Genomic DNA, 23,411 nt, shown 5'->3' on the forward strand with positions numbered 1-23,411 from the left:
TGAATCTCAGGAGGTGTCAGTTTCTTCACATGTGAAACAGAGCACTGGCTGTGAGCCCAGCCTGTGTGTTCCTAACTCCCTCAGGTTTGTGGGAAGCCGTTTATCTGTGGGGAGTGAGATCTCAGGAAGGCCTGGCTTCCAGCACCTGGGGTAGATCACTGGCCTATTTCCCCCTAAAGTTCTGCTCAGCAGCCTGAGACCCGGAAATGGACCAAATCTGTGAAATTCTCATGAGGATCTCATTTGAGTACTGCCAAACATAAACAGCCATTCCTGCATCCTGAAACAGGAGAGTTTTAGCTCAGCTATGATTACTAGAGAGGCAGGTTTAAAAGTTTAATGCCCACCTGTTTCTACTGCCTGTTTGGCATATTTGTAAATTATTTACTGAATGCCAAGAGGGGAGAGACAAGCCCATGTGAGCATGTGATCCCAAGAACGGGTTCTCTCACCCTGGATGGAAAGAGTGCAGGGGAGGAAGATGAGTTCCACCTGTCTTTTGCCCCTGGGAAATATCTGTGCTTTGGCAAGCAAAGGCCGAAACACACGGGCTAATTTCTGAATCCGTAAAAGGAGGTCTCCAGTGTTTAATGGATGAGGCCAAATAAGCAATTATCTGGATGGGTAGTGCAGACCCTGGACCAAATCCTTTGCTTCAGCCAAGTGATGTCTTCCCTGAATTCCAGGCCAGGCACCAGTTCTCCCTTCCAGGACTCTGCCCAGATTGCTGCCTCTGCTGAGACATCCTCCCACAAAGGTGCTGCTTATCCATCCAGTCTCTCGGGGTAGCTGCTTCTGCATTCCTCTGTCACTTTCCCTCCCTTGACTTCTTCTTGTGCTCCTTGCTGGCATCATGTACCTGGCATTTCCACCAGAAACTTTTCATCTCACACCAACTGAAAGTTTATGATCTTATCTGAGAGATGACCCCATTCCTGCAGAGCAAGATTTCCCACACAGCTGGGTAGAACATCATTTCCAAGAGATGTTAAGAGCTAGTTTCAGAAAAACAAGTTTTGTGGTCAGATAAGAATGTGAAATTCTGTGTCCCTTCCTCCTGGAACCTCACAATGCACATTGGTCAATTAAAGGCTCTGGCAAGTCCTGCAGGAAGGAAACGGTGCTAGGTAGCAGCGTTCCCTATACTCACTAAATGATGAAAACATCTTTTATTACAAAACACCTAATATTTTGCCAAACTCAATTTGGAAAGTGTCGTCCTGAGCATTTCTTTCTGTTATTTCAACTGGGCTTATTTTCTAATTACCAGTGATTTCCCATGAAGGAGGTAGACAAATTGAGTTCTCTGCTCAAAGCAACTTGCTATATTAGAAAATGAGTTTGGAGTAAATATTATTAATGAGTCTCTTCTTGGGCTTCTAATTATAATAGGCATTTCTAAATACTGAAATATGCTCACCACATTTACTAATATATTAATTCAACAAATATCCATGGAATGTGCCATCATTCTGCATACCATGAACATAGCAAGAATCTAAATCATTGATTCTGCCTCTGGGGTACATTCAATTTTGCTACAGGGGAGAAGAAATTAAGTAGAAGATATTTTTTAATGCAATCTATGAGATGGTGGAAATGCGTGGGAGAGACCCTGTATACTATGAGTGTTTGGAGGAGCTGTGACTGGCTGGGTCTTGAAGATTGGCAGGATGTGAATAGGAACTGGGTAAGGCTGTCCCCAAGCTCAGGTATTAAGACAAATCCGGGCCTGCCTTCTCGGCAGCAAGGATGAGCTTGGCAGAGTAGGGGTTGGCAGAGGGGCAAGTGGGGGACCCTGTGGAGGGCAGAGTAGGGCAGAGGTGGAACAGGCCAGGCTGCGGAGAACTCGGGATATCTGAATAAGTGTGTATTTTGTCCACTGCTGGTGAGGACTCTGGGGACTACTGAGGAATTCATGAAATCACAGGGTAGAAGGTAACGACACCTCCAGGAAACTCAGCGCTGGCTGTCTTTCAAACTAAATGAGCAAGGCGGGCAGTAAAATGCAGTGGTGGAGGGCATGGGCCGTGGGATCCTGACTGTCCCCAGGTTCTTGGGACAAGCTTCTTTATGATCAGCTTTCTCTTCTGAAAATGAGCACGTAAGTATTTATCCTGCAGAGTTCTTTTCAAGTTACATGAGGCAACATGTGTAAGGCCCTTGATGCAGAGATTAGTAATTACTAAGGCTTGATAAAGAGCGATTAGTGTTGTTATCATTTAGTTGCTACTCAGGGGACCAGTATTAGAATAACTGAAAGGCTTTTCAGAGTCCCCTTCCCTCCAGGTTCCCAGGTGATCTCCTTCCTTTCTTAGGCCCCCTCCCACCTGAGAAACCCAGTGCTGAAACAGCTTCCCTGTCTATGGGAGGTTGGCTAAACAGAGAACTCTTACCTGTAGTCAGCCAGAACATTCCCAGTGGGCCTCTCCACCTTCACCTTCCGTGGGGTGAACCCAAAGCATCTGAAAGGTGCTCACCTGTGTCCGACGTTGCTGCAGACGCAGCAAGGAGAGATAACACGGGGGCTGGTGGAATTGCAACACTGTCAACCGCAGCTGGCTTCTTCCTGGTCATCATGCTGGACGCCGAGCCCTCGTTCTTACTGTGCGCTGCTGTCTGGTCCACTTTTAAGTGGGGACTTGGCATTCCTAAAAAACAATAACCCCAAAGCTTGTGGTTACTTTAAAGGAAGAGGAAGAGAGACAACATAAAACCTGAAAGTGATCGGAGGAAATGGTCAAAGGATTTGACCTCCTTCTCATACAGAATCAAATGCTAAAATGTTTAAAGGAAAGAAAAAAAAAAAAATAGCCATGACTAGTTTTGGTTTTGTGGCAGAGGTCAGCAGTGATAGCATTCCAGGTTGGCTGCCTGGACGTGGGGGCCAGGGCACACGCCTAATGAAGCAGAATAATCCCTCGGGCACCCTTTGCTTTCCAAGGATAAACATGCCGTCTTCACAGAGGCCGTGCTGTGGGCAGCACGAAAGGGGCTTCAGGGAAGAGAAGAGGCTCCCACCTTAGTGAGACTTCTTGTCTCGTCCAGCTGGAAGACAAGACAAAGTGAGAAGGAAAAACTGGCCATAAGTATGTGCAGGCTTGTGTGTTTTTCATCCTAGGTGCTGGGGGAGTTCTCAGGATGTGGAGATGAATATGGGAGGAGGTGAGGAAAGGCTTTGTTGAGCTCATGCTGGAGCCACAAAGATGAGGCAAAGTCATTCTTGACGCCAAGAAGAGCAAATGCTGAGTCATGGTTGGAGAATGAACATGATCTAGACAAGAGTGAGCCTGCTGGAGGCAGAAGATGCTTTGTGGGGATCGGTGTGTAATAAGAGTCTCTAGGCTAAGGGAGAGCTGATCTGGGGGGCCTTGAGTGTCTGGCCATAACAAGCATCATATGTCATGTCATTAAGATGCTGAAAAGCCCGTGAGGTGTCTCTGCAAGGGCCTGGGAATTTGCTACATAACAAACTGCAAGAGCTATTCTGCAACCTGGTTTCTTAAGCTTAAACCCAGGCTCTGCCACTTCCCAGCTGTGCGATCAACGACAAGATGCTTAACCTCTCCAAGCCTTAAACTTCCTTACCTATAAAAATGGGGTGGTGACAGCATTACCTTGTAGGGATTTTTGTAAGCATCCAATGAGTCGATCAATGCAAAGTGCTTAGAACAGTGTGAAGCACATAGTCCATGCTATGTGTCTACCGTGATTATTACTCCTGTTCTTGCTACTCTCATTAATACAACCACCTGCCTCCTCAGAACTAACTATAACCAGCAAGCAATGGCTAAATTCTCTTCCCTGACATGATCAAGGATTTCTGAGTACCTTCCCCAGTTGCAAAAAGGTGACTCTCTAACTCATCCAAACATAAGTCCAGAGACTGAAGGTGTCTGAATACGTGTCCAATGGTTTTCCCTTTAGAGTTTCTTCATCTGTAGGTTACACACCACCACCAGCAACAGCAACAAATTGGGCTTTATCCCAGTAGTTCTGGACCCTTTTTTCCATCCCAAGCAACCTGAGTCATATAATCCCCTCCCAGAGTAACATTATCTCACCGCCGCAGTGAGATCGGCTTCACCTGGGCCCCATGACAACTCTGTGGAGCATGCAGTGTGGATATTACTATTTTCTCAATTTTACAGATGAGGAGAACACATTTCTAGGAGGTTAAGGGAGAACTGAATAAACTTATATAGCTCTTAATGTCAGAGCTGGAAATTTCCAGGTAGCCAGAGACTAAACCCAGGGATCATGTTGGTCTACCTGACCCTGACCCAGGGCTGTCGATTGCATGTTTCAGGCTGAGGATAGACAGGTGCTAGTGCCACACCTGGATAAAACACCTGTAACCACCTAAGGACGAAAGTCATGGTGACAGGGACCTTCCATTACTTTCCTTCCACTCTCCATTCCAATCTCTGAAACTCCCAGCTGAGATGCTATGAATAACAGTACCATTTATGCTCTTTTGGATTTTTATTTCACAGCAGACAAACATCACATTCTATGACAGACAGAGATTTCAAGGCACAACCATTGAGAGAAGTGTAGCAAACGTGTATAGCATGCTCTGATTATAAAATATGCAAGTGTGCTACTGATAGTCTAGGTACAGGCATATAACATAATTAAAATGCATCTGAAAGCTGTAAGGAGATAGATCCAAATAGTTAACAGTGATTATTCTCAGGGAAGGAGAACTCAGAGACTGGTGAGGAAGAGGAAGTGTTTACTTTTACTCCTTTGCCTTCTTTATTGTTAATATTTTTAAAACCACAAATGTGTACTAAACTTTTTTTCCATTGAGAAAATAAACATAGTTAGGGAAAAATCTAGAAGTCTATTAGAGCATGGGCATTGGGGTAGAATGACTGATGTACTTTCTCAGCTGGCTGTTAAAAAAATCTGATAATGGGGAGAGCAGGCATGAGTCTGACAAAAATTTCCCATTTGGTACTCTGTAGTATCACAGCAGTGTTCTCATCAAATGCATGCAGGCATACTTTCCATGGACTACCTCTGGAACTCTAAGCCAGAGTTCTATTGGAAAACAGCTTCTTTGGAAAACTCACGGATATGTCATCTTTGTACCTGTGGACACAGATTGGGGAGGTAATTCTTTGTTCAGAGTATAATATACTCGGGGAAGGAAGGCCATAAACAAGAATAGTAACGGGATATATAACTCTCAGTTGGGAAAAAACAGATTCCAGTAATTTTAGTTGTACCCATTTTTATGCAAATGCTCCACAATCCAAATTAGTTTCAGTGCACATCAATTCATTAAAGTTGATCTGATCAGACCTCCAGTGGGCATACTTTGTTACCCAAGTGTTTATGTTATAAAATACATTAAAAGTAATAAAATGACACTTAAAATACTGTTATCGTTCAGATTATCACTATGAGTTCTCTACGAAAACCCTAGGTAATGTAGAATTTTCTAGATTACATTACTGCTTTCTAGTTGCCATCCGATGAATTTGAAAACAAACTGAAAAAAGAAAAGAAAACAAACAAAGCCCTGACTTTTCTCAGTCATTTTTGGGTTTCAAAAGGATAATGGAAACAATCCCAGAAATAACATACACAGGCAAGAATATTAAATAAGCTTTAAGGAAAGGCTAACATAAGAGCACTTAATAATCTACAAAATCTGTCTGAGGGCAGAGGTCTCAGGAACTGAAATGGGTAGCTGCTCCTTGGGAGACAGCATGGGGCAGTTGGCCACTGGAAGTCTTCCTTTCCCTTCATTCCAGGTGGCAACTGATGCTCCTTAGTGTGCAAAAGCAAAATGGCAGGGCATTTGGAAAATTTCTTCCCAGCATGAGCCTGGCTTCTCTCTCTCCACAGCAGGGGATTCTTGAGACTGGAGGTTGATTGCAAAGAGCCCCAGATATAGTCTCATACTGACAGGACCCTGGAGATGTAGTACGTTTGCTTACATGGGGGCAATGAGTAATACCAAGGGTGCCTTTGCTCTGGCGAAGCACTGTCTCAAAGTCACAAAGCAGACTGGAAGGAGAGCACTCTTGGTACATGTGTTCAGAGCATCCCTAAACCCCAACACAAGACACACTGCACTGAGGATTGCATATTTGGAGGCCAGTGTGTTTTTGAAGGAGGAAATAACAATGCTAATAACTTTGTGGATGCAACATCTGTTCATAATTAAAAGACAGAGCCAAGAGGAAATAAAAAAAAGTTAAAACTATATGAAAACATTCTGCTATAACCTGTTGACCTCCACTGACAAATTAAGAAAAAAAAGTCTTTGAAACTGTGCTATAGCTTATGTAGGAACAGTCACTCATTTTCAAAGGTAATTTCTCATAGACCACTTATCCCCTCAAACCTCTACCTGTACACCATGTTTGCATTAGGGACTTGATTTATGGATTCCCACTCATTCGATGCAGAAGCTGACTTCCTGTTGCCTTGGTTACTTGGAGCTCAGTTCAAGGTTAAACTACTCCCAAATCAAAATCAGTGGCAGGCGCTGCATCTAGTGGCCAAGTTATTGACTGCCCCAGGATGCGAAAAGGTCAGAGACCAAAGCACTGTTTACTGCCTTAAGGGTGAGTCAATAGCTTCAATATTTCGATTCTGTTTCTTCCAAAGTAGTAGTTGCTGCTCAATTACCTCTTCCCCAGGTTGCTCAAGGTCACAGAGGTTGTGGAGGAAAAGCAGGGTCTATGGTGGCGGACTTTCCCAGGATCCCTTTAATGAGCTCTGTGACCTTCGATAATAAAAACCAGCCTCATCTTTTGCATGTTGCTCTACGGTTTACAAAGCTAGTTATCTACTTTATCTCATTTTCTCCATAGGGCAGAAAGCAAACAAAACCCCTTTGTGGGATGGCTACTATTTACTTCCTTTTCCTAGATGAGAAAATGAAATGGAGATTCAGAGAGGTCATATGATTTATCCAAAATCACATGGCTGGTAAGACACGGTAAGATCTAGATACTCTGACTTTCAGTTGAGTTCTCATTCTGCATAGTCTCTTTGACATAAAGGAGCTCATGGAATCATCACTGAGGGATCATATGTAATTCATTTTGCGACATCTACTGCAGAGCACAGCATTTCTGGCAGGTAGTATGTGATTAATATAGGCTTGTTGAACAGTTCAGTTCATTTTTTAATTCTACGATTTGCAAATGCAGATATTTCCTAGTGGCAAAGCCTATGCTGGTATGTAGGGAGAGGCTGACACCACTGGGATAGTTGGTCCCTTCCGTCATCCCCCTGGCTCCCTCTACACTGCAGAATGCATTTTGGCATAGGCTGGGAGTTATATTATATTGAGCAGTTAGTGGTTTTAAATTTTGCAAAGAGCTTTGACGTGCATTATGTTATTTGCCCCTCACAGCATCCCCGTGGATGACAAGAGGCAGATGGTGAAACCCCCAAAGTGCAAATAAGGAAACAGAGGCACAGAGGACAGGGTAATTTGCCCAAGCTTGCATATCACGTGTGCAGACAAAGCCATGCTGAAACCCATGTCCTTGACTCAATTCAATGTTCTTCCTTTTCCCATAACACAATGACTTTTGGGTATACCAGTAAATGACATATTTTTTACAAGAAAAAACTACTCCTGAAAACGTGATAATAATTCCCTTGCTAATATACTAGTTGTCTATTCAGATTCTTCCATGGTTCTTTTTTTCTTGTTTGCAAAATGAACTTCATGCATGGCAATAAGGGGAATCTATGTTTCAGAAGAAAGTGAATCAAGTAATAGATACCCTTAGGATTTCAAAAATAATATTTTTCTGTGCCCATCAATAAAACATTTATTTTTGTTGCATCATCTTATTTATTAATTTGACAAATATTTATTGAACATCTACCATATCAGAGACATGGCATTGTTCAAAGCAGTTAAAATCTTTGTTTTCTAAGAATTACATTCTAATAATTTTTGCATAGTATAAGGGTAACTGTCACTTTTATAAGGGCAATAAAAGATCCTAAAGCACCTTTTTAATCATCAAAGGGGCAGAATCTGTGCTACTCATATGGCATCTTTAGGTAAATTAGAAAAAGTCAAACCATCCAGGTGAATATAGCCTCATGGATCTAGGGCTTAGCAAAGAAAGGGTACCTTTGGGCAAATTAGCAAAAGGCATGGCTTCCTGCGTGCCCACACGTCCCCAGTGTGTGGGACAGGAGAGTGGGCTGGATTTTAGCCTTATTTCCCCCTGTGGACAGCAAACAACCTGCTCAATCAGAGATGGTGGCCCTGTCAACATTTATTTTATGTCAAATGATTTTTACTTCATTCTAAGACCTTAAGAGATGACATTCTGGTAAGATTACTCTTAAGCAGAATACTATTCAATGAACCTAGAATCAATCATTTTGAAATCAATAACTATTTGAGAGCTGACTCACAAAACCTGGAAGTTGTGATCTCTGTCTTCAAAGAGATGGTTTTGAACTGGAGAGTGGTATAAGACAGAAACACTTACGTGACTGGTAAACCACACAAGATAGGAAGCCCAATGAGACCTCCACAAAGTAGGAGGAAAATCAGTTCTCAGTGGAATCTGAGGTGATCTTCTGCTCATACATTTATTAACTCAACATTCATTAAGAACCTATAAGTGCCAAACACCATCAGGCCCCAGGAACTTGAATCCTCTCTGAATGGAGCCAACCATCCAGTCAAGAAGCCAGACACAGGTACAAAAATCCCAGTCTTGAGAGTTGGGTAGAATTCAATGATTCAAAGTAGAAGGAGGGCCTGCTAGGGCTACGAAATGAACAAACCAAAAGCAGAAATAACAAGTCGTCTCTGTGCAGCTGAGAGAAGAATGCTTTGGATGAGCTGTAAAAATCAAATACTGAGATATGTTTGGAAAGGGAAAAATGAAACCTACATCTCTTTGTGAGGTAGAGTCAGTGCCTTTCTCCCACTTGTTTTCTTCCCATCCCGAACATCCCTCTGTAAGAGGACTTATCTTTTGTTCTGTATTTATTTGTGCATTTCTCTGCCAATTCTTCTAGACAGCTGAAAAATCCTAGAGGTTAGAAACCACGTCTCACTTTCTTTTAGTTCCCCAGCACCTTGCTTGGTAGATAGTAGGTACATAAAAATGTTGGATGGATGGATGGATGGATACACAAATAAAACACACATCTACTTTTTGAGAACCAAATGTTGTAGAAAGCCACCCTATCTACTTTAGCCCACATGTTCATCTATTCTAAAGCCCTTTTTAAAGTATTGAATAGAATATACTATATTTTATACCACAAAATACAGTAAATTGGTGATGAATATAGTCTATGGAGTAATACTACTTGCTTTCCTAGCTGTGTAATTTTGGGCAAGTTTTATTAACTTTCCATGCCTCAGTTTCTTTCATCTGTTAAATGAGGTGGTTGTGAGGACTAAAGAAGTTTGTACATTGTCATAAACAAAAAATAATGTCCCCCCCTCCAAAGCTGTCCACATTCTAATTCCTAGAACCTGTGAATATGTTACGTAACATGATAAAGGAGAATTAAGGTTGCAGATAGACTTAATCTTGCTAACGAGCTGACCTTAAGATAGGGAGAACATCCTTAATTATCCAGATTGTCACAATCCAATTACAAGGGCCCATTAAAGGAGAGGAAGAAGGCAGAAGAGAAGAGTCAGAGAGAAAGAGGTATAATGACAGAAACAGGGTCAAAGAGATGCTCAACGTTGCTGGCTCTGAAGATGGCTCTAAAGATAAAGCTCTGTTGACACCTTGATTTTAGGCCGATTTTGGACTTCTGATCTACAGTAATGTAACATAATACATTTGTGTTGTTTAAGCCACTAAGTTTATTGAAATTTGTTATAGCAGCAAGAGAAAACAAATACACATACAAAAACACTTACGATGATGCCTAGTTATAGTAAGTACTCAATTTGTTAACCATTATTATTTCTTAGCACTACATTGTCTTAGTACAAATTGTCTCATTTTAAACTAATTTCATATGTTCAAGTTATGTGTGTCCCCTATAAGATTTAAATTCCTTAGGAAGCAGAGACTTTATATTCTTTTCTTGTATTTTCCCAGAAAAAGAATGACACAAAGAAACTATTCAATGAATATTTATAGTTCATAAATTGTATCAGAGAGAAATAATTTGTTAACATGAAAGTTAAGAGATTAAAACTGTGAGACACTGGGTTATTGCAAGCTCTTCCCCACACTTGCTGGATGAACTTGGACAAGATTTAGAATCTAATAATCTAATTCTGCTTTGGTTTCCTCCTGGTCAGAATCTATTCTAGCTCACTATTTTCACCCCAAGCTTTCTAGATTCAGAGAAACCACTAAACAGTCTGGTTAGTTCTTCTCACTTTTAATTCAAAAGTACAGAAACGGGCTGAGAAGATAACATTTTTTTCTTTGGAACCTCACAGAGATTTACATTAAAGAGTATTTTACTATATGCGGTAAATTCTCTTGATGTAGAAGTCAATCTTTCCTGATCCTACAGTGGAAAGTTCATGCCAGCTGAAAGGTGTTTCCTAGAAGTTCCCAATGATATCATACAGAATGAAGATGTATCCGATATCAAAAGTGCAAAGAGACATCCTGAGTGAAAGGGTTTAATCTTTCTCAGACATCAGGTCCTATTCTTAGGGGTGAGGGGAGCACATATATATACACAGAACAAATTTCATATCCAGCTTAAAGTTCATAGATACTTTTAAGTTCAGGTTAGAATTCTTGCCTGCCTAAATTGACTCCTACACACACACACACACACAGAAGGACAAAGGACAGATAGAACCAAACAAAATGCTGATGTAGTTGCACCTGTACTTAAAAAAAAAAAAAAAATGGAGAGACAATAGGGTGGTATCAGTTCTCTGGAAAATATAACAAAGGGATTTGCAAAAGGTATTAACAAGGGAAAATCCAATGCATACATATAATTAAAAACCAATTTAGTAGTACAATGCACCAAGTATGCATTACATCCCTGGCAATCAGGTAGATTAAGAATTTGCTACTGTAGTATACACAAAGCATGATATAGGCTATTTCTGAACACACAGAAGCTTCAGCAAAATAAAATCAAGGTAGTTTACAGTTCGAAGGAAACTAGTCCAGTTCTTCCTGGGCATCTGAGTCCCAGGAAGAGGATGTGATTTGCTGTGCCTAGTGTCAGATGCAGAGGGTGGCAGATCCATGATTCTGACTCTGGTCATGTCCTTGGGTCATCTCAGACCAGCATGCTGGCTTGGTGCTAGAAGAATTATATTCTGAGACTTCAAAGACCCAGTCTTCTTGCTCTGCTGATGCATGCCTGTTATTCCACACTCACAGGGGGGCTTAAAAAGAGATGAAGCCAAAAATGACAGATGTGATATAAGCTGTAGGACCATTGTCTCTGGAAAATTCTTCCCTAGATTCTCTCTAATGTGAAGGGCTTAGTAATCAATGCCAGTTCATACAAGCGTCTTTTGTAGTGTCTTCCTTTTTACCTCTGGAGTACACAGTTGCGGAGCACATCTGCATGGTAATACAGATCTCAATGCTAACTGGGTCACCTTATTTGCATTTTGATTACTGCTTATTTAGAAGCCACATTGAGAAAAGAGCTTGATATCAGGAGCTTAGTGCATGTGTGTACATAAATATATGTATAAATAGATAAATACACATTTACTGGTTTGTAAAAATCAGTCCAGTAGGTACTCATCTCTCATGGACATATCTGTAGAAGTCTGGCCATGTATGGATGTTGGCATTATGAATATGGTTATGGAATCTAATTATTCTTCTCAGCGAAATATCACTCACTGTATCTGGCTAAAGAAATCAGTTTAGCATATATCTCTCTTGTTTGGTAGTCATGTCTTTATGTACGGGAAAGTTGCATTGTTTTAAGAGCTTTATTAGTTGTCCTTTCCTTAAACCATTTTATTTCACTATATTTTGAATTCATCCTATAGAATACAAACACATTGTGATCGTGTGCAGGCATGCACATGTAGACACAGAATGTGTGCTAGAAAATCTCTCCTCTTTGCAATAGAAGAGAAAAAAAAAATCACAGAAACTCAGACCCATCATTAGATAGATCTCCTAATCTTTATCTCTAGTAGTTCAGTCAGACGAGCTAATACCATGATGATGGCTTTGAAATCTCTTAGGAATTGGATGAGGAGAAGCGATAGTGATGAACTCCCAGCTAATAAACACAGAGTGCTTATTTCGGCAGAATGATCAATTTCTAGATGTCCTGAGGCTTGTCTGATACAGTTGATTTACTCATCCTCGCTTACCTCACTAATAAAGCCAAAGTCCACCATCAGATTACAGAGGTGCCTGGGATTTCTTAAAGGGGCAGGAGAGAGCCAAGGGAACATTCATCACCTCCTTCTGAGCATCTCTCCCCATCCACCTTCTTTGGAACCCCAGCTGCCTTCCTCCGCTGATATTCCAGACTCAGTAGACTTTGGGTGAGTACAGTAATACAGACAATTAATTTGTTATCTTGTTAGTGGAAATTTAATGCAATGATCTAAAGGAACTCTTACATATTGTGATAAACTTTAGTGCCTCCGGGTGGCTCCCCTCGCATTGGGCTCATTTCACATCTCATCCATTATGTAAATGAGATTTGGAAATAGTTGAGTTTCACTAATGTAGCTCAACCCTGATGGATTGGAGAGAGTCAGTCCTACTGAAACTAATGAGGTTAAATGCATCTCCACATTTCTTTCTACTTGGTTGATTCTGCAAGCCCCTATTTAAGAAATGGATGTAATGTGTATTTTTTTTTTTTTTTTTCCAACCATCCTCTAAGGTAATTTCACTATTGCCTGGCCCCAAAGTGGTCCAAAGTAAGTTCAGCTGGGACAAGACCCAGGCTGGTTACAACCACTGCATGGTGTGCAGAGCTACTGGACAACGTACCATCATGTTGTATAGTAGCAAGAGTGGTAATATAATTTAAGGTAGAAGGGAAGTATTTTAATAGTTACTGCATCTGAAGAGCTCTCTAGGTCCTCCAGAGAAGAGTGAGGTGAACTTTCCAGAAGTGGACAGTGAGAATGAAGCACGCTTGCTGGGGCTCGAGATCAGAGAGAAAACTGTCATTTTCCCACAGGCAGGATGCTATTATTTTTTTAAAAAAGGGATAAACATTTCAGGAGAAACAGCCTCAAACTATTCAGGGTCATGGAACCAGGGAGGTAAGCACAAGATGTTAGTTCAGAACCAAAAAATAAGATTTTACACTGGTATCTTGCCTTTTAGTCTTTGGAACTCCCATCTCTTGGCTTTCCAAATGAAATCCAGAGTGTACAAGTTCTTATTCTTTATCCCTGTCTCAAGACATAAAACACAGCCTGTGAAATATCATAGTCTTTATGTTAAAAAGGGGTAGGGGTTGAGTGGAGGAAAGTACAGCAAAGACATAGAGAGAGAAACACTCAGTGCAATGATCAGAATCCAAATATGTTAGCCAGTAATTGGGAAATGTGCCACTTACAAAAAAAGGAGTTTTCAGCTGGTGGAGAAGGCTGTGGCCCTGGAGCCAGACGGCCCTTGGTTTAAATCCCAGCTCTGTCACTTAACTAGGTATTTGACCTTGTTCAAATGATTTAACCTCTCAAAGCTTCAGTTGCCTTATTTTTTTATTTTTATTTTTTTTAGAAAAGTGTAATAAACCTTCTACCTCAGAGTGCTATCATGAGGGTTAAATGAGATAATGCCTATTAAAATACTTAGTGTAGTGGCTGGCACAGAGAATATGCCCAGAACAGGCCAACCAGTCCTGGGAACTTTGGATATTTAAAAGGTAATTAGGAGGGAGGCTACCACATGCCTGGCTGGAGGGCTTGCCGTTCGGAGGAGAGGTTGCTGGCCAAGGAATTGGTCCATCTCTGCCATTCCAACTAACTTCTAACTCACTGAAAGCTGGGACCCCAGTAAGCAAAGTTTTGTCAAGTCCTAAATGTTCAACCGGGTGCTATATTCTCCATGAATTGTTGGTGGTTGACAATATGGAAGCAGTTTTGTTCATGTGCTAATTTATTCAGCAAAAGTTTCAGTGCCTACTATGAACACAGCAACTCCGTGTCCTTTGGGGGACCTTTAAAGTATAAGAAACAGTCTAGTCTTTGGGTAGCTGAGTATCTAGTTGAAGAAACAAGATGCAGGAGCAAGAAATTTAAATAAAAATAACAATCTCCCCTGAGCTGAAAAGACCACCCACATTCCCTTCCATTGCACCTGGGACTATACTGGAGATTTATGGAGGTGATTTTAACGACTACATATTCTAGCACAATAGTTAAAAATGAAATTTACTTAATATATAGTTCGGATGTGAATATAAATAATTGCCCTGGTTGACTAAGAATCAGAATTTATATTAATAAATAGATACTACAGTAAATGTAACAAGGTAACCAGTGTGATAATTTTTATGGAGAAGTAGCATTTCAAGGTGGTTACACAAATGAGCTCTGAGCCCACATTCCCAGTGTTCAGATCACAGTTCTACTAGCTACTGGTTATCTGAACCTGGCTAAGTTATTTAATCTCCTTGTTTCAGTTTTCTCATCAATAATGGAATTACTAATCGCCCTATGCCCCAGGCTTAAATGTGAGGCTACAAAGATACATAGATAAATTTCTATCCTCAAAGTGCTGGAGCCAAACATGCAAATGCTAATTTTAATACTGTGTGAGAAGGACCACAGGCCAGGATAAGAGCCAGGAGGATGAGTGACCTCCCAGTTGGGGTAGGAAGGACATCACTGAGGAGGTGACGCTTCACTTGGGTGTTAAACAATTTGGAAGTATTGACTGAAAGGAAGTGAAAGAATTTCCACGAAGAAAGAGCAGCAGGGACGAAGGCAGGAAGCATAAGATGGTACAGTGCCTTTGGGGAAAGGCAAGAATTCTTGTGTAGCCAGAGTGTACATTTCTCAGGTGGGCAGGTGAAGTGGGACAGAAGACAGGGCTCAGGGTTGGCTGAATGGTGCTAGGAGTCAGGATTTCCCCTGGGGGTAACACAAAGCCATGAAAGATTTCGATGTCAACACACAAACCCCCAGCCACGAAGAGGTGCTTGCTGTCTATGTGTACAACTTGGATTACACAGGCCAAAGCTGTTCCCAGTGGGTTTCCAGAAGGTGGCCCACAGATGATAAGATGCTTTTAAATCAAGGGTAGAAATTAAACCTTTGATACCAAGTGGTTAACCAATGTGCCCTACTGTACACGGTTTCTAAATGCCTCCCCTCCTTCTGTTTTCTTTTCTCTTCCTCCACCTTTACTGGGCAAGTTCTGCATTAGAAGGTCCTTTCTAAGCACTTCAGGGGACACACGAATGAGTAAGTTATGTCTTTTGCTCGGAAGACACCTAAGTTCATGTTCAAAAGATGTTTTTTGCAAATCAAATCTTATTTTGTTCATTGGGACGGCTTACTATTTAGAGAAAGCTGGAGGGGAGGGTTTATAGGAAGTTATAATATGTCTTCAAGAAGGTAAGTCCTTTCCTAAATACATGTGTTCTGCAAGTGTGAATTTTTATATATTTGCACTGGGGTTTTCAAGTTTTCTTCCTGTCTTCATGGGCTGGGTATTTGACATAGGTTTTGAAGGACTTCATTCCCAACACACTATCTTCTAGTGATGCTCAATCTTGGATTATTAAAGAAACTTGAAACACAGGAAAGAAAATGAGAGGTTTAGGGAGAGAAGAGGAAACAACTGAATAATAATGACTGGGAATGAACATGTCAATTGTCTAAGGGGACAGGTATGCAGATAGAAACCATGCAGGTGGCTTAACCAGGAAAGCAGAGATGGGGAGGCAGTGGGGACCAGGCTGGGGGACTAGTGTCAGTCCCTAAAGAAGGAGGTGCATTCTAGTTTTAAACCATGGCAGCCAAATAACTGGTTAAAAATAATCAAGATAGCTATTAGTGGGCATACAGACCCAAACTAAACTGTTTTACTAAATTTAAATTTCATGGCTTGTTTAATTTGTAAACTGAAGTCAGTCCACCAAGTCATAGATACCCCTGCATTGATACATGCTGGGAATATTCATGTATTTATTCATGTATCTATTTATTCATTCAACAAACATCTATTGAGCATCTACAACGAAGAAGGAATACTGGCAGAACTTGGTAAAAATACCATTGGTGAACAACATAAAGATGGAGAAGCATTAGTATAATAATTGAGAAAGGGTGGTGATGATTATCATTCTAACTGAAGACAAGTCACACACATCGAATTTCTGACCGCTGAAGAAACAGACAGTATTGAAGGTTGAGATGAGTTCAACACAGAACCACCGCACATTTATGGATGGATGTGCAGTAGAGAATGAGCAACACTGCACTGACGTTGTCTGGGCCTTTCGCACACTGGCTTAGCGATTCAGTTAGAGACCAGGTGAGGCAAAAGCATTTCCATACAGGAGTGACTTTGTGTGCTCAGTATATGGTTTATGGTCATTAAGGAAGGCTGCAAGGTGGAGGGACAGAGATTGGGACATGGGATTTCCAGGCTCTCTTTAGCTCTATGACTTTGAGCAGGTCACTTTTGTCCTCAGTTTTTTTTTTTTTTTTTTTTCTTTTTCGAGACAGGGTCTTGTTTTGTTGCCCCTGCTAGAGTGCAGTGGCATCATCATAGCTCACTACAACCTCAAACTCCTGGGCTCAAGCGATCCTCCTGCCTCAGCCTCCCTAGTAGCTGGGACTACAGGTACATGCCACTATGCCTGGCTAATTTTTCTATTTTTTGTAGAGATGGGGTTGCACTCTTTTTCAGGCTGGTCTTGAACTCCTGACCCCAAGTTATCCTCCCACCTCAGCCTGCCAGAGTGCCGGGATTATAGGTGTGAACCGCCATGCCCAACCCTGAGTTTCTTTATCATATCTAATTCCTCCTGATCTGCATCTTGGGTACATGGAAGAATTTCCTCTGCTCTTAAACAATAGGGAAATCACCTGTCCATCCTATGGGACGATCTGTGAGCCAAATCTCAGGGGATTTCAGAAGCACTTCTAGTTTTGAGAAGACAACAGAGATTTCATTTCTTTCAGATAAACCAAATAAATGTAATAGTTATTAGATGGAAAGGCCTAGAAAACCCAGTCAGGTCCAGGCTTGTCTGGGTGTTTCTGTCATGTAGGCGTGGGTGCCTCGCGGCAACAGTGACTCAGGAGGGCATGCCCTAGAGCGGCCTTACAGGGGGAGCCACTTTGTAACTAAGTCCTTTTGATTATTTCAGGACCAACTCACCGTCCGTGGCTGAAGACCGAACAATTACACGAATCACTTTTAATATAAACCTCCCACAACCCAATGAAATATTTAAAATACTAGCCATATTTTAAATATGAGGAAAAGGAAGCTGAAACATTAAGAACCCCTCGGGGTCTCAGGACAACTAAATGTTACCAGGAATTCGAACCCAAGGCTCCCTGTCAGATGCTTTCCCTTAAATGGCTTTCTTCTCCCTGGCCTTCAGACATACAGGTTGACATTTTAAGGTCTGGACTCCAAAAAGCGGCAGAGAGGATGAGAGGCATTTCTCGTGTGTGCCCTTTAGGTAAAGGTGTAGAAAAAGAATCCTTGTCAACAAATGGCTCGTATCTTAATTCTGTTTAGTTAGCCCTGGGTTCAAGCAGGTAATGGCTTCATGTGGGATTAAGAAGTTGCAGAACCTGTTGAGGAGGAGCTAATGCTGTTCGAATGTGCAATTAGGTCACAGCTATGGAAAGTCTCCAGGAACTCAGAGCTAAGAAATAACTGTCAGGTTTGACATGAACCTGAGAATTAAGCTTCCCTAAGAGAAGAAAAAGGAGTTTGAAACCAGGATTCAGGGAGCAAATGAAATGGCCAAGGAGTGCCAATGAAGCAAATGCAAGACTTTTAAAAAGATTTTTAAAAATTCCCTCACCAAAAAAAAAAAAAAAAAAAAAATCAGTATGTGAGGCAATGTATATGTTAATCAGCTCAATTTAGCCATTCCACAATGTATTCATGTTTCAAAACAACATGCTGTACAGGATAAATATATACAATTTTTATTTGTCAAGTAAAAAAAAAAAAATCCCCTGACTGTATTTCCCAAACCTGGAAATTATTACGTTTCCTAACTAATAAACCTGACAGTAAAACATTATTTTTCCAGCCCTTGGTTATGTAATAAATGGAATGTGTTTGTTTTTATAAGCACCGTTTTTAAAGTAATCAAAGTTATCTGAGGGCAGCTCTTCCTCAAGCCAGGGATTGGCCTGAAGGACATGTAGCATTGAGACACCGGGTCCTAGGCTTGGACAGCAGGAGGGCCCAGCTCTCTCCAATGGTGTCACTAAAGGCTTGCCTGCTATTAAAGAGCACTAGGAGAGGCAAAGCAGTGGGCTTCCAGTGGTCCTTTGAACATCCTCTATCAGGAGTCCATCCTCCCAGTGCACCCTCTCCATAACCCTGGGTCACTTCCTGCTCAGGCCTAGAAGCGGCAGAACTTACTCAGAACTTCCCCATCCTTGATTGTGCAGAGAGCACCTTCCTACACCACAGCTCTGTCGAGTTTGCTTACATTTAGTTTGATACTTGGCTATGTGACATTTCAGACTCATGGAAGCAGTCAGATACATCTTCAACCACTGCCCTGCTTTGGGCAGAAACACTGACTTAAGCCTTAAATACCTTGTCTGTAAAATGGGAATAAAAAGAGATAACTTAAGGAATTTGCTGTGAGGCTTAAATGAAAACTCTATCCAGGATCTAACACACAGCCTGGGTCCTAATAGGCATGCTGTGATTAACATCATTATCATTCCATACAGTCATCTTGACTTTCCAATAAGATAATTAGAAGGTTGAGAAAAAGATTCTGTGTCCTAGATTTCTCATGTGTCTCCAACAGTGTCCACCCAGCAAACGGCTAGCAATAGATCACGTGATCAACAAACCCGTGTCGAATGGAAGTGTTTGTAACACGCATGCTGAGAACAGCTCAACACATACGGAACCACGCCACTGACACTCCTATCTGAAGTGGAAACAAGACGGCATTTTTTCCCAAGCTACATAAGAAATATTTTACAATTCTATAAATATTATAAATAAGAGGATGCAATTTTTATGATGTGAGGAGTCACAGCAGAAATAGAGGCTATTTATTATTCCATTTCAAGAAAGCGAAAAACAGAGGAGGTGTTTCACTGTGTCTTTAATTCTGAAATTCTATGAAGTAAAACACGATAAGGGAGAACCACTCAATATCTGTAGCCCAGATGTCAGAATCACAGAATGTCGGGGCTGGAAAGGATCACTTGGTGGATTCCATCATTCCACTGATGAGGACACTGAGGGTCCCAGTAGTCCCACTGCATTGTTGGTGAAGCTGTCCCAACCTGGGCTTCCGGACGCTGGTCATCTTCCCCACTCACTAAGAGCACCAGGCCTTTCATGTGATTTTCCAGACCAGGTTCCTGACTTTGCAGTTTCTCTGCTTATTTTGCCTAATGATTGTGAAGGTCCCATTAGGGAATGTGCTAAAGTGAGGGGGGATGGAGTGTGGTGGGCGGACCCTTGCAGAACACTCTGTGATTTGCTTTTGAGAGTAATCCCAAGAGAGGAGACACACAGGGGCTTCTGGCATCAATAAAAGTCACTGATAATAATGGAAGAGATCAGACTACGGTTTGTTCCCTAAAAGAAGAAAAATAGCTGGTGGTGTCCCTTCATGACAAGGAAGCATTTGCCCCCATATTGATAAATGGGGCCTTTACAGCCACCTCTTTGTCTTTGTCACCAGTGGGAAACCATGTCCCAGACCCCAGAATTGCCCCTCCCCACAGTGGTCTCCTCCTTTTGAGGCGGTTCTCAGATGGCAACCCATAGTAGACCTAAGTGTTCATTTTGGGTACAGAACTTCGGAGTTGCACGTTCTTGGAGCATCTTCCTGCAGCAAGAAAAGGCTGGGCCACCAAGAGGGACCCATGTTGCAGATTGCACAGTTTTACCCTATGTGGGCCATGTTTCCTGGAGGTGGGTGCCTGGAGCCTGCTGCTGGCCCAGCTCATTGCCCTCCCCCTCTCTGAGAAAGTGTGCCATGCCCCACTACCCTGGTCTGTGTCCGTCTTCCTGTTCGCTTCCTACTGCTCTAAAGCCCGGAGCACTGGCTGTGTGGCTGCGGTGAAAATCAATTCCGAGTTCTTTTATCTCCACATCAGGCCCCTGTAGCCAGCTGTTTTTATATGGAAGTCCCCACAGGCCGGGCCTGGTCTAGTGACCATTTGCAAGAAAACAAAGGAAGAGAAAAAAAGGCTGATGATGGCAGTTTTGGGAGGTGAGCCTAGCAATTCCAACAGAGAGGGAAAAAATTAAAAGATGGCATTTCCAAGCAGCCGTGAAAAGAGACAGGAATCCTTCCTCTTCTTGAACAATAAAGGCTCCTGCTAATTTTAACCAGAGTCGGCTCTGGAAAACCTGCAGTTGACTGTGAGTCACTGGTCCTCCAGGGAATAGGAGGTGGGGAGGTGGGGGCGGGGTGGGAGCTCTGTGTGTGTGTGTGTGTGTGTGTGTGTGTGTGTGTGTCTGCGCGCGCGCACCATGTGTGTCTGCGCGCGCGCACCAGTGTGTATAATCTCACAGTGCCCAGAGCCCTGGAGATCCTGGAACACTTCAGTAGCACAGGCCAGATTCATTAAAAACCCTGGCTACAGGCCAGCAGTTAAAATTGAAGCAGCATATTTATTGCATTTTGTTCAAATAAATCTGAAAACGTGTGAATCATATTCCTTGGAGAGATTGGGAGAAGAAGTAAACAACATCAGGCTAATACTTACAAGCCGTGGCGGAGAGAGAACAAAGATACAGAAGGTTCCGCCTCGACAGGAACTCTGCGAGATGCTCACCCTTCCTAGGTGGGGGCTGGCAGGGCCACACTCTCCCGCCACTTTCCCTGTGGGCTGGATCCTGGACTTGGTGTCACTCCAGGGCACAGGCTCTGCCCTCTGCCCTGGGTTTCTCAGCTGCACCCTGGCTGATTCCACTCTGCTTGGCGGATGTGTTGTCTCCTAGATGCTGCGGCTGCCATCCTGCTTTCTAATGGCAGCTGCAGAAATTAGATTCAATTATAGGTTTTCCTAAAATAGTATATAAGGGAAAATCTCCCTCCCCCCGCGCCCGCTAGCCCAGTTCATATGAAACTCGGCAAGAGCTCAAACTAATTATGTGCCTCTACAAAGCAAAATAAAGTAGCTGGTCAGTTCTATCACATGTGGGCTGTATTTTCTTTTGTTGCTTGGTATCTTTCCGTGATGCTCAAAGGGACTATCTGTGTAGGGGGTAACCTCCTTGTGGGTGGAGACTGTGGATGGGAATTTTGGCCTCAGTTTCTTTAAATGTAAAATGATAATAATTCCTCCCATGTAGTCATTACGAGGACTGACTGACTGGGATGTCTTATAAAAGCATCTAATATAAGAATGTAATATCCCCATGACTAAATGTCAAATCTCTTTTCTTTCTCCCTGCTAAAGAGATGATTTATGGACATACATATGTAATACTTGTGATCTGTTTTTCTCTGTTCAACCCAAGATTGTTTCTATAACATAATTTTGCCACTGACTCCCCCCGCCATTGCCCTAATTATACGTGCGCTTGTTAGTGTGAAACATTGGTAAATGTAGATGAACAGGTATGAAGTGTGCTCTAACATTCTTTTCTTACTTTACACACACAGGGTTGCTTATGCATCTTCAAAAGCGCTCTGACCTTCTGCCAATTTTAACAGGCCTGAGGCACGGGCGGGGTGGTGCAAAGCATGCTGATGGTCACCTAGGAAAAGTGGGTGCCTGTCTGTTATATTTTAAAGCCTTGAGAAAAGTAAAATTGCTTCTAAGCACCTTATATCTATTAACTGAGGTTAAGTTCTTAGGTAAATGTTTCATGGTGATGGAGGTGAAGTTAGATCAAAACCCAGATGTCAGCTGCCCATCCATAGATCGGGCAAAGACCGCAGGTTCCTGAATTTGGGCCAAAATGTGAGAAAATCTGACACACTCAATGGAACAACTCCTCTAGCTCAGACCCCTAAGAGTAGAAAGCGGAAATGACTCTTCAAAGGTTGGACTTACTCTAGCACCTCGTTGAGACTCATTGTCTTTCTCCCTGGCCAGGTTTGGGGCCATTCCTTTCTACTTTTTGTGCTCTGGACCCTGCAAAACCTGTGGGGGAGTTGCTCTAACCTCCAGGAACATCCTTCCCAGGCCCTGGAAGGTGCGACACCCATCAGGGAACCCCTGATGCCAAGGCAGAGAGGACAGGGCAGGTGACCCATGGCAGCCTGCAGTATCCCAGCTCCTGAAACCCTTTATCTGACAACCGTGCTGATAACAGTAATAACCGATACTTAAACTGCAGGTGTGCTATGCTATGACACTCTCCACACCCCTTACATGTGTTACCTCATTTCATATTTACAGCAAGCCTATTTGTTGGGGCATTATATTCATCTCCATTTAACAGAGGAGAAAACTGAGGCACAGAAAGAGTAATTCACTCTTTGTTACCATAACTAGTAGGTGACAGAGTCACAATTTGAATGCATGCACACTGGCGACAAAGTCTTAACCACTAAGCAACACCATACCGTCCCGGTTTGTTGACCCTGTCAAGAATAGACACTGGATTCCCTCTACGTTTTGTTTCCTGAGCGTGTGTCAGGAGAACTTCAGTGAGCCATCACTAGACCAGATGGTAACAGGAAGGTAAACCGAGTTTCCCTGTTAAACAAGAGCATATTTATTAATTTATTTCAATCTATACGAACCTGTCTCTGGTTGCACGGGCTTAAATTGACATGTGCTGCCCTTGTCCTACAGTGGGACACAACTGGATGATTTTCCCGAGATGGTGGCTGTGCCCTGAGCTACGGCATATACTCCTCCCTCCTTTGCTCCTTCCCTGCAGGACGGCAGGTCAGAGCTAGGGGAAGACTCTGTGGTCAGTGAAGCAGAGCAGAGCTAACGCGGTGGCATGAGCCGAACCCCCTTCCTCTGAGCACTTTATAACTCTGCCTTGTTGCCATGGGCTGTAGGAACTTCGGTTGTTTCTTAGCGGACGGCCCCAGGCTGTTTCCCCAACTCCCCAGCCTCCATTCTGGCTGCTGGTTGCACAGCAGACACTGGCTTTCCGCAGCCCTCCCACCTTGGAGAATTTGAGTCCCAAAGCTCAATGATTCATTTTGCTGTACTCTCTCGGAATTCAGAAAAAAAAAGAAAAAAAATTCTGCCAAACATCATTTGCTTGTTGAATGAAAGAATGAATGGATTATTGAATTAAGGCAGAACCTGAGAAGAAACCAAGTTGTTTAAACACATCTGTGTATTCCCAAGTGTC

The 23,411-nt window shown here is 42.4% G+C and overlaps 1 protein-coding gene across 2 annotated transcripts in view; it reads right to left on the reverse strand.

Moving 5' to 3' along the window:
- Nucleotides 1-23,411, reverse strand: part of SETBP1 (SET binding protein 1) — a 324,719-nt gene that overhangs the window by 19,792 nt on the left and 281,516 nt on the right. Inside the window, exon 4 of one of the 2 annotated variants that reach the window (XM_069468034.1) lies at nucleotides 2,481-2,651. The exons of the other annotated variant lie outside the window; for it this stretch is intronic. Coding sequence (XP_069324135.1) covers nucleotides 2,481-2,651 — 171 coding nt within the window. The remainder of the gene's footprint in view (nucleotides 1-2,480; nucleotides 2,652-23,411) is intronic. 2 annotated transcript variants of the gene reach the window in all.

Source organism: Eulemur rufifrons, chromosome 5 (genome assembly GCF_041146395.1).
Source record: "Eulemur rufifrons isolate Redbay chromosome 5, OSU_ERuf_1, whole genome shotgun sequence".
In the NCBI taxonomy this organism is placed as follows: Eukaryota; Metazoa; Chordata; class Mammalia; order Primates; family Lemuridae; genus Eulemur; species Eulemur rufifrons.